Source organism: Castanea sativa, chromosome 2 (genome assembly GCF_040712315.1).
Source record: "Castanea sativa cultivar Marrone di Chiusa Pesio chromosome 2, ASM4071231v1".
In the NCBI taxonomy this organism is placed as follows: domain Eukaryota; kingdom Viridiplantae; phylum Streptophyta; class Magnoliopsida; order Fagales; family Fagaceae; genus Castanea; species Castanea sativa.
The window spans coordinates 53,953,703-53,966,189 of NC_134014.1; the positions used below are offsets into that span (position 1 = coordinate 53,953,703).

At 36.7% G+C, this 12,487-nt stretch overlaps 2 protein-coding genes and 1 pseudogene across 2 annotated transcripts; all 3 read right to left on the minus strand.

Moving 5' to 3' along the window:
• Window positions 1-825: 825 nt before the first annotated feature.
• On the minus strand, window positions 826-2,364 carry LOC142623752 (putative F-box protein At1g65770). The gene has a single exon (XM_075797206.1). The coding sequence runs from the start codon at window positions 2,237-2,239 to the stop codon at window positions 1,031-1,033; it is 1,209 nt and encodes a 402-aa protein (XP_075653321.1). The 5' UTR covers window positions 2,240-2,364; the 3' UTR covers window positions 826-1,030.
• Window positions 2,365-4,291: 1,927 nt separating this feature from the next.
• On the minus strand, window positions 4,292-6,200 carry LOC142626166 (putative F-box protein At1g65770; annotated as a pseudogene).
• A 1,842-nt stretch (window positions 6,201-8,042) lies between these two features.
• Window positions 8,043-9,491, minus strand: LOC142623710 (putative F-box protein At1g65770). The gene has a single exon (XM_075797161.1). The coding sequence runs from the start codon at window positions 9,476-9,478 to the stop codon at window positions 8,255-8,257; it is 1,224 nt and encodes a 407-aa protein (XP_075653276.1). The 5' UTR covers window positions 9,479-9,491; the 3' UTR covers window positions 8,043-8,254.
• Window positions 9,492-12,487: the final 2,996 nt, after the last annotated feature.

Sequence of the window (12,487 nt, forward strand, 5' to 3'; positions counted from 1 at the left end):
ATAATAATTGAAAGTAAAATGCAACATGTTTCCTTGCCAAAAAAAAAAAAACTATACAAACAATCAAGATATAGACTTATTTACTTGCATAAAATATATTATATATATTACAATGTAATCACATTATTGTGTGATGAGTTTGAGACTATTACTTATAATTCTTAACTATTATTCTCATTCTTTACTTGGCAAAAAAGAATATGACGTCAAATTTTCTCACGCATTGTGCGAGTCTGCGACTAGTTTGTTCATAAAAGGAGACACTCACTTTTTGAGTCAATAAATGGATTCTGCGTTTCCTCACTAATGGTGAGTGGTGACACATTGCCCTCTTGCACATTTGATACCCAAAACCCAATTTGGCCTTTTCCAGCTACCTTATCACGTAATACTGTAATAGTAACACTCAACACACCGCATATAAAATATTTCAATTACAAACAAGCACTTCAAAATTTGTCTGGACCTCTGCTACAATGGCAAGGCAAAAGGATACCAAATATTCTTCTGGCCAACACAAACTGATTCACACTCGACTATTTTGCAAATTGCAATGACCTGCTCATCAATTTGGTTACCAAACAGATTTAATAACTTTAAAGTACTTGTTCTAATTTGCTAAATTAGCTCCAATAGCAAAAAATCATTTAAGTTAAAACTCATTATCACAAAAGCACTACAGCCTAAAGTTCTATTCCCTACAGCAATCCCAATTCGGCTCTTAATCTAAATGACATTCTTCATATATACCTCCCCAATTCAGTAAATGAGTTATACTTTCTGAAAATACTAGCTCATGGGTAGATCAAAGCAATATTCAACACATGATCAAGCTTATATCTATTTAACAAGGATTATTGAAGTATGAGTTTGTGATCATACAAACCACCACAATGGGCTGCTATATGATGAAAACTTACAATCATCGAAAGTATCTGTTACAGCAAGCAAATAGGGGCACATAACAATTAAACCAAACACACCATTAGATTAAAAAGTTACACAACATTAATTTCATACCTACATGGGCCTAAAGCAAATTTGGGAGAGGCCAAGATGGATGACTTTCCTCGGAATATGATAAATATCCAAAGCTATTATCTTCCAAACTGAAAACTCGAGCTCGAACTTCATCTTGATCAGTGAAGTAAATGCAATTCCTTTTATACACAGAAAGCTCTTTAGCCATAACCGAGAAACAACAATCATTACCCAAAACAAAAGCTCGATCGCCCAAGCTTTCCTTCAACTCCCATCGACCCCACTCTTCATCAAACCTATACACTTTGAAACCAATCGATTGGGCACAATCTTCACCACCCATATTAAACGCATCATTCTCTACCCTCCTCCTTTCCCTGTCAAGGTACCTATCAACAACATAGAGAGCTCCACAAGACTCCACCAAATGCTTCTGGCTACCCAACCCACAAAGCGGAGGCAAAAATTGAACCAACTTCAATGACGAATGATCGATCCACGAAACGATTCCCAAACTATTAATCACGTAGAATTGGCCCTTATACACAATGATATCATCATAATCAAAACTCTCACGATCTACGAGGATCAATTCCTCGTCCCCAGATTTTGCAAAGCCTAACTTACCGTCATTAAAGATAACAAAAGCGGCAGAGGCGTTTACATTAGTCCAAGGAGAATCGGGAAACATAACTACCTTATTCACTCCAAAAATAGAGGTGTCAAAGACACTGAGGACTTGATCGATTTCATTAGTGGATGTGGATGATCCAGCTCTAAATTGATATCTAAGCGTATATGCTTTAGTTAACTCTACGACTCGAGAGTCAAATAAATTCAAAGTCTTATTGGGGATGGGGTACCTGGTACGACGGTTGGAGATCGGATCAAATAAACGAAACTTGCCTCCTGAGTTTGAGTCTTGTTCGACTTTGATCAACCAAGCCTTATTCGAAGAAGTCGAGGAGGGATTTAGACTTTGTAGTCGATAGATAGTGCTTTGGCAGAGATAAGCCGGAGTTCGAATTGGAGTTGGAGCTGTATAAGGGGTAGGGAATATGAGAGGGAATCGAGGAGAGTAGGAGAGAAAATGAGGGATAGAAGAGCGCCACGTGTTGCAGACGCTGCGAAATCGAACAATATCGATGCGGGTGTCGAGTTTTTTGCCGATCGTTGGTAACAGTTCCTTGGGAAGTTCCGACCACTCCACTCTCTCTCCATCATCCATATCTTTGTTCTCTTTATTGGATTTCTCCATATCTTTGTTCTTGGTTGACCAGACTTAAACCAGAGATCTTCATTCTATATTAAAAGACAAAGACCCAGGCGGCCAAGGAATTGATGAACAAAAACAAACAAGAAAGAGTCAACGTTTTCACAACCAAAGTGATGATGTGGAATGGACGGTCACCTTTTAAGGTGCCATAGAATCATTGTTATGTTAAGGGTGTACAGTAGTATTGAAATATAATATTTTAGATTTTCTAAATTAAGCTATTTATATATGTTATTCAAAAATGTGTTAAATTTTGTAAATTTTTTCCCCAAGTAAACATAATGCATTTTATAATTTATATTTAATTTTATATAAGGTGAGATATTTTATAAATAATGTGATGTGTGGTTGAAATTTGTTTCTAGTACTCAATCAAACAGTTCACTCTATATATTTTGAATAGTTTAAAAATGAAATATAATAAATTTATCACTTATATTAGAAAAAAAAATACAAGACTTTAATGACATACGAAAAATGTAATATTATTAGGAACCTTCCAAAATTATGTTGAGAATGTAACATAATTGTTATTGAAGCAACCCCTCTTTTTACACAAACCTTTCCTTCCAAAGCATCACTAAAGTGGAGTGAAATATACTGAACTGGACCTTGAATGGACCAAAATAGACCGAAGGAACTAGACTACACCGAAGGGATCAAACTAGACTGAAATAGACTTAAGTGGACTGAACTTGACCGAAGTGAATCAAATGGACTGAAATACTATATTAATGTGGTTCAATAAAAGAGTAATAACAATATATACTACGTTTTAACTCTTATGTATTATATATAGATAGCTAAGAGACTCTTGCATTTTATGTATTTCAAACAATATCAAGCCTTTTGCTTTTGCCCTACTAGAGGGGGCCTTATTGGATTAAGACATAGGCTTTGTTTAGATGAGGAATTAAAAAGTGAGGGATAAGAAAGATATAGTTTTCTCATATGTGTATTTGGATGAGAGGATGAAAAAGTGGAGAGAAAGAAAACACTTTTGTTTAGTTGAGAAGAAAAATAAGAAATATAAAATGTAATTTGTATAAATTTATTTTCATGTCCTTATCACCATCGTTTAAAAAATCGGATTGTACCAGACAATTGAGCTAGTTCAATTGAGAACCAAACCTAGAACTGGGCTGGCCAAAACCCGGAAAACGGCAAAAAAAAGACCAAAACCGGGAAGGAACTTGTAAAAACCGGAAACCGATCTCTTTTTTGGATATTTGACCGTTCATGTTTTGTTTTTTTTTTTGAACGAAAGGTAGAGACCGTTAATGTTTTTGAAACTATGCTTTATCACATAAAAAATATTAATAGATTAAAACATTGTTGTAAGTAAATAATTACAATTAAAAAAAAAAAAATTAAAAAAAAAAAAAAAAAAAAAAAAAAAAAAAAAAAACGCCACACACAAGTGGTTGAGATAGGGGTAGATTTTTCATCCCCAAGAATCACCCCAACCTTACAACATGGCTCATTGTCTAGCCCCTAGGCGAGCAACAGATGCTATTAACAATGCCAATTCCTATCAGTTTATAGTACAGCTAAATTTTCTTTTGGTCCAACAACTACAGCCATTTCTTACTCAATACCCAATGGCCAATACCAATCAATATCGGGTTCCTTCAAAATGTTTCGTTTGTTATTACACTCTGCATAATTACTTGTAAAGCAAAAGAAGAACTTCAGTCTTCTAGACATAGTTTTAAACCATTCCATAATTCATCAATTTCAACTTCTCCTCGAAAGAAAGCTTTGCCAAGACAATTGTCAAATTGCAAAAGGATCCCCAACAAAGAACGAACCTCTCTAAATATTGCCACTCAAGAAAAGGTCGGCTTATCTGCTCTATGATTTACGATTTTATACTGAGTCTTCAGTCCTATTGTATTGAATAATTTCTCAGAGCCATTATATATATTGTTACATTTCCAGTCATTACATATCCTTACATTTCAACCACTACTTATGTAGATCATTTGGACTTCCAAAAACATGAACAAATAAATAAAAAAGGCTAGGCCATGAATATAATTGAAAGAATTTCAAATTCTGCACAAGACAAGCTCTTAGATACTGCAGCCCTGCTCAACATCTCCATTGAAATCAGTTTTTCAATTAACATAGATGATTGAATAATTCTGAGACAAATTGATAATCAGCCACTAGGACAGGTTGATACATGATTAAAATTAAAATCACTGAACAAAGTGACATAGGAGACATCACAAGTAAAGCTGAATTCATAAAAAGTCAACAACAACAACATCATAGAGCAGTTCAAGGGCACTAATATCCCATGCTAAATTAATTTAAAAACACTACCACCATGTGAATTTACTTACACTCAGCATTTAGATGAACGCAGATTTTGAGCTGAGCCAAGATGGGGGAGGACAAAGTATAGGACACTGGTCTTTGTAATCTACAATCATGCAAATTCTCTGATTCTCTACGTAGAAGACACCAATATCATTTCCATCAGTGAAGTAAATGCTATTCCCTTTACATTCAGAGAATTCTCTTGCTGAAACAGAGAAGGAACAGTCATTACCCAAGATAAAAACTCGATCACCCAAGTTCTTGACCATAACCCAACAACCCCACTCTTGGTCCAGCTTATAAACTTTGAAAGCAACTGTCTTAGGACAAACACTGTTACTAGGGAACAGATCAAAGTGCCATCTTCCCCCCTCTCTATCAAATTCAAAGTACCTATCAACAATATAGAGTTCTCCACATGACTCTACCAAATGCTTCTGGTTTCCCAAACCACAAAATGGAGGCGAAAATTGTATCAACTTCATTGATGAATTAATCCATGAAACTGTTCCCAATCTATCAACAACATAGGATTGTCCCTTGTATACAATAATGTCATCATAGTCAAAGTTGTGATCATCTCCAAGGGTCCATTTCTTATCTCCATGTTTCACATACCCCAACTATCCTTCATTTAATAACGCGAAAATCAGTGTCTTCAACACAACTAGTCCATGCAGAGTTAGGAAACAATACTAGTTTATTCACACCAGCAATAGGCATGCCGCTACTATATTGAAGTTCATATGCTTTGCTTACCTCAACAACTCGAAAATCCAATAAGTTAAATCACTTTTGGAAAACGGTCTGGGAGAAACCTGATATGGAGGCTTGAAAGTGGATTTAAAAGATGGGTTCGACCAGGTTCAAACTCTTCCACCCTGACCAACCAGCTATTTGATGAACATGTTGGAATCTTTGGATTATCATCATCATCGGGTAGCTCGAGATGGTAGATGGTACTTTGGGAGACAAAGGCTTGGTTTCTAGCTGATCTGACAGGGTAAGGAAGAGGGAGAGGCAGAGAAGGAGATACCTCACGTAGTGGAGGGATAGAGGATCGCCATGGAGCACAGATGCTGCGAAATCTTATAACATCGATGCGATCTTGGAGGGTTTTGCCGATTAAAAGCAAGATTTCCATTGGAAGAGCAGACCAGTCGACCTCTCTCTCATCCATATTTTCGTTAATTGACTTAGAGAATGACTTTGCAAGATAGAGAGAAGACCAAAACCAACGGCAAATCGGTGTCCTAATATCTTAATCTATGGAGTGGGCCGTGATGCTTTTAGTCCTGAAGGGTCTGTAATTTGTGCTGCAATATTCATATTATACTTCAGCTACAAAGTGACTTAACTGAATGTATCCTTAATCAATTTTGAGGGGCTGGATTACTTATTTTTCATCTCGGGGTATATGACTTCGTTCACCATCAACACTGCAACTGATTAGTTTTTTTTTTTAGACATGTAAGGCCATAAATGAGACGAGTTTCATCAAGTACTAAAATTTAAAACATGAGCCAGCCTAGCTCAAGCTCATTACTAAACTTAATTATACATTTTAAGTCTAATTCATTTTTTTTGCCCAACAAATTCAAACTTGTTCACAAGTATGATTAACTCATTATGTCAAAAAAAAAAAAACCCTCTTGTGGGTTCATAGTTGGAGAGTGTACCACCATATATTTACTAGTCCCTCTCAACCAGACTAGTCTTTCTCTTATGAGCTTTGCCCATTGAGAGAAGAATGGGCAAACAAAAGGCGTTAAAATTGTTTGGGGCATGCGATTGTAACTTCATTTTTTCATGCTGAAAATTATCAAATGAACCCTGCTTTCCATCCTAATGTCCTTACTAAATTTTATGGGTAGGATTAAATTCTCTTTCACTATTAGGTCAAGATCTCACCCATTCTCACAATCGGATTGTAATTAAAATCTGTTGTCCTGCATGATGTAATTTCTTCTTATGCTTTGATGATATGCAAAGGAAAACTATTGAATACTTTGGAAGTACCATAAATACGTACTCCCTTTTTACATGAATTGTAGATTCCACCATAAATTTAATTAAGAGAGGTGCTACGTCCACAACATTTTTACAACAAATCATAGGTGGTTAGTTGTTATTGGTTCAAATTTGAACCTAACACTAAGATTACTTTTTTGCCCCAACAATAACAACCAGTAACATCTTGCCACTTAGGATTTGTTGTAAAAATGTTGTAAAAATGTTGTGAACATATCATTTTTCTTTAATTAATAAGACCCGCAGTTATGTGATAATGGTGTAATTATTGAGTATTCTCAGAGTACCATAAATGTGTACTCCCTTCTCTTACATAATTGTGGGTCTCGCTAATTAAATTTATGGTAGGACCCACAATTCATATGAGAGGGGAAAGTACGCATTTATAGTACACATTTATTGAAGAAAAATTATCGAATACTACAGGAATACCATAAATGCATACTCCCCTCTCTCACATGAATTGTGGGTCCTTTCATAAATTTAATTAGTGAGACTTACAATTATATGGGAAGAGGGAGTACGCATTTATGGTTATCTTACTCTTTCATCTCACTCTCACGGAAAATTATTGAATACTTTAGGAGCATCATAAAAACGTACTCCGTGGATGGCAAAATTATAATGAAAGAGAGGAGCTACCAGAGCCCAATTTTATAAATTGCATGGTGGACATAGATGACAGCTGTATGGTCTACAAAACCATGCTTTGCCCATGCCATGTACCATAGCAATCCAATTCTGCAACAAGCCCCAAATATGTATAAGTATTACTGTAAAGACTTCAAAGAAAATCTGTTTTTAAGTATTCAGCAAATGTAACTTAAATTTATTCATAAAAGGAGGCACTCACTTCCTGCCCCAATAAATGGATTCGGTGTTTCCTTGCTAATGATGAGTGGTGACGCATTGCCATCTTGCACATTTGATACCCAAAAAGGGGCCAAAACCCAAATTTGGCTTTTTTCCAGCTACCATATTAGGTAACAGTAACACTTAACACGCATAAATTTCAACGACAAAAAAACACTTCAAAATTTGTCTGGACGTCTGCAACAGTGGCAAAGCAAAAAGATACCAAATACTCTGGCCATCATAAACTGATTCACACCCGACTATTTTGCCAATTACAAGGACTCGCTTATCAATTTGGTTACCAAACAGATGTAACAACTTCAAAGCACTTGTTCTAATTTGCTAAATTAGCTCCAAAAGCTAAAATTTTGGAGCTAAAATTTTTATGTTGAAACTCATTATCACAAAAACACTACAGCCTAAAGTTCTATTTCTTACAGCAATCCTAAACGGGCTCATAATGTATACGACATTCCTCCATATATATACCCACCCAATTCAGTAAATGAGTTGTGCTTTCTAAAAAATAGTAAAATACTAGTTCATAAGTAGATCAAAGCAATATTCAACACACGATCAAGCTTTAATCTATTTAACAAGGATGATTGAAGTTTGAGTTTGTGATCATACTAACCACCACAAAAGGCTGCTATATGACTAAAACTTACAATCATCAAATTAAAGTATCTGTTACAGCAAGCAAATAGGGGCACATAACAATGAAACCAAACACACCATTAGATTAAAAAAATTTCACAACATTTATTTCATACTTACATAGGCCTAAAGCAAATTTGAGAGAAGCCAGGATGGATAGATATCCTGTAAATCTCCAAAGCTACCATCTTCCAAGTTGAAAACATGAGTTCCATTTTGATCATTGAAGTAAATGCAATTTTTTTTATACCCAGTAAACTCTTCAGCTGAAATCGATAAACAACAATCATTACCCAAAACAAAAGCTCGATCACCCAAGCTTTTCTCCAACTCCCATCGACCCCACTCTTCATCCAGCTTATACACTTTGAAATCAACCACTTTGGGACCCTCACAGTCTCTAACATACCAGTTGTTATGTTCTACCCTCCTCCTCCTCCTCCTTTTCTTTTTAAAGTATCTATCAACAACATAGAGAGCTCCACATGACTCCACCAAGTGCTTCTGGCTACCCAACCCACATAGCGGAGGCAAAAATGGAACCAACTTCAACGACGAATTATCGATCCACAAAACGTTTCCCAATGTATCAATCACATAGAATTGGCCCTTATATACAATAATATCATCATACTCAAAACCGTTATCATCTACAACGGTTAAACTCTCAGCCCCAGATTTTGCAAAGCCTAATGTTCCGACGCCAAAGATAACAAAAACGGCAGAGTCGTGTACATTAGTCCAAGGCGAATTGGGAAACACAACTACTTTAGTCACACAAGGAATAGAGCTGTCTCTGACACTAAGGACTTGTTCGATTTCATTAGTGGATGTGGTGAATCCAGCTCTAACTTTATATCTAAGCGTATATGCTTTAGTTAACTCGATGACTCGAAAGTCTAATAAGTTTAAAGTCTTATTGGGGTACCTGGTACGACGGTTGGAGATTGGATCAAAGAAACGCAACTTGCCTCCTGAGTTTGAGTCTTGTTCGACTTTGACCAACCAAGCCTTATTCGAAGAAGAAGTCGAGGAGGGATTTAGTCTTTGTAGTCGATAGATGGTGCTTTCGCAGAGATAAGCTGGAGCTTGAGCTTGAGTTGCTGAAGTGGACGTGTAAGGGTTAGGGAATTTGAGAGGGAATCGAGGAGAGTTGTTGGAGGGATCAATAGAGGAGCGCCACGAGTTGCAGACACTGCGGAATCGAACAATATCGATTCGGGTGTCGAGGCTTTTGCCGATCGTTGGTAACAGTTCCTTGGGAAGATCCGACCACTCCACTCTCTCTTCATCCATATCTCTGCTCTTTGTTGACTTTCTCCACGACTTGACACCAGACAATATCCACATTTCTATTTTAAAAGACATGGACCCCAAGGGAAAGTTTTTTGAGCAACTGTTGTAGTGGCTTTGATCTTAGGCATGATGTCACTCTCACGAGTAAGAAAGTTTGAGTGAATCCCTTCAAATTTACTGCGTGATGATTTAAAAAAAAAAAAGAGAAGAATGTAAAACTGATTTTTTAAATTTTTTTAAATTTTATTTTAGTGTTTTAATTTTGATTTTGTTCATTTCAGTTTTTTAATTTTTAAGTTTATTCAATTAAGGTTTTTTCATCAACTTTTGTTATATGTTGTGGTTAATTTTTCAATTTTATAAATTTTTCTTCAAAATTTTTAAATTAATCAATTAATGATTGAAAAATATTTTCTAGATTTTTTTTTCAAAATTTTTTAACAAAAGTTAACTGTAAAGCCTTAATTGAATAAATCTAAAACTTAAAGGACTAAAATGAACAAAAGTTAAATTAGAGGATTGAAACGAAATCTGAAGAAAGTTAAAAGGTTAGTTTTACATTTTAGCCTTTATAAAATTATAAAGTCATATAACTTATTAAAAAGTTTATGTAATTAAAATTATACATTAATAATTTGTTCAACTGCCATATAATGGGTTGTAGGAAGATTTTTTTTAAAAATGTTTTGTAAATAAACATTTTCTAAATCTTCATTGGCACTCACTACATGTTAATAATATTGTTTTTGCCTACTAGGCTGCATTTTATCTCTTTTTTTTTTCTTTTCTCTTTTGGTAGACTGTATCTCTATTTCTATTGTCTACATTATCCTTTCTCTATTGTATTCTACCATTCCTCCAAGTTTCCCTCTCTGGTTTGGAGAAAAGGATACTACATCCAAGTGTGTGGAAAAAACTTGGTTTCAAACATGTTTAGAGCTATATTTTTTAGCTAGTGATTGAAAAGATCATCTATGTGTAACTGTAGTCTTATGAAGTTGTTAATGAGTCATGTGACTCATTTAAATATTGATAATTGCAACGTAATGGATAGCTCTAAACATATTTAGAGTCAAACTTTGTTTGTGCATACTCCTTATCCCACACATCACATAAACTCTTGCTGAATAAGTTGTTCCATTAATGATTATATATATATGATGATGCTGAAAATCGTTAGTGAGCCGAATAATCCTTACGTGCCCTTGGTAACTTGCGCAACACAAATAAAAAGAAAACCTTGCAGAGAGTACTAGTGTGGTACCATCCAAAAACCCTCCGAAAGTTAAGTTAGAAAAGAGAATTTTCTATCACTCTAGAGTGCCAAAGCTAGGGTATCATTATGCATACCTTGATTTGTGAGGGCTTTGGGGTTTTTATAGTAGTGTAGAGTCGACCTTAATTTCTTGGTGGAGAAAGTATTTCCTTATAGGAAAGACCCTCATTAATGCTCGTATTTCGTGGGAACTTTTCCTTATAGGGATTCCCCTGATTATGGTTGGGCATAGAATGTAAGATATTTCCATATTAGGATTCTTGGAGACCACTTAGTCCACGTAGGCGCCACGTGGCTTTGCCACCCGTTTCCGTCGAATCTGTTTACCTTAAATAGTCTGTCTACCTTAAAGAGTTCGTTTACTTTAAAGAGTCTGTCTGTTTCTCTGCCTTTCGATCAAGACATGATTCCAGCTACTAGTTCTTTGACTATTAGGCTATCCAAACCCTCTCTTTTGGTAACACCATCGCTTTGCAGATTGGATTCGTTTGCTTTGGAATTTATCCCTATCAGCTGCCCCCTTAGTCCATGGGTCTGTCGCTTAGTATCCCAGACGGATACGTGGGGTGAAGGTTTCACTTAGTTCTAGGGAGTTGTGTTTTGATTGACAGGGTAGTTGAGAGTCATAAACCCTGAGGGACACGTGGCAAAATTTTAGTGGCTGATTACTCGGATCAAAGCGTTGCTTCGTCTTTTGCACTGTTTTCCCTATATATATATGTCACCTCTCCCATTCATTTCTACTTTTCGCGACCATTTCCTAGTGTTAGAGCACCATCGTCGTCAGTAGGAATCTGTCAGTCCGTCACCGTAGTGCATCTACTCGCCACACCAATTCTATCTCTTTCCGCGTCGTACACGTGTAAGTGCTTTCCTTCCTGTACTCATGCATTTTCTATTTTCTTCTTTAAGTATTATATGCTCGTTGAGTATATAAACCTGTGGAGTCTTAGGAGTTTATTCGTCACTTGTAGGTGTAATAGAAGCGTCGAGTGAACAATCGTGTGTCCGTAAAGGAGCGAGCTACGATGAGGTGCACTCGTCAGGTCAAGGTGACCCCAGCGCCTTTTATTTTGAAAGGGTTCCATTTGCCAACTCACCTTCCTAGGAGGAGGATGATGATTCGGACGTGGACGGTCAGAGAGTGATACAAACGGAGACTCAGATGTCGAGGAGAGCCTTGAATCTCCAATTAAAACCGTCATTGGACTTGATGGCCTTAGGAATTTCATCCTTCCCCTTCGACCATTAAAAGCACACACTTCAACACCTTATGGGAGAGGTACTTAATTCCCGTTGACATCCCCATCCGTCTGCCTTTTAAGTCTAAAAATTGCTACTACCGTGGTGCTGAGGATGTCAGGGTGTATGAGCAAATGTTCAAGGCAGGATTTAGATTGCCCTTAAGTGCGCTTCACCGTCGCTTACTCCAATACCTAGAACTAGCCGTCATCCAGATTGCTCCGAATGCTTGGAGGATCTTCCTTGGTGTGGAGGTGTTGTACGGGGTTCTGAGTAAGAGGAGACGACACCTAACCGTGGAGGAGTTCTTCCACTGATACTGTCCTAGTGCGATCGTCAAGTCTAGGGGCATTTATAGCTTTCTGCCAATGAAGCCGGTGCTCAGACTAGTGTACGAGACCCCTGACTCCAACGGGAATTGGAAGAATCGATATTTCTTCATCCAAGGAGACAACTGGGTGTGTCACTCTGTCGAACAGGAGAAAATGGCCTTTGTTGATAGAACTTGGGGTATAATGCCCCTGTCTGGTAGGCGTTCGTTAACT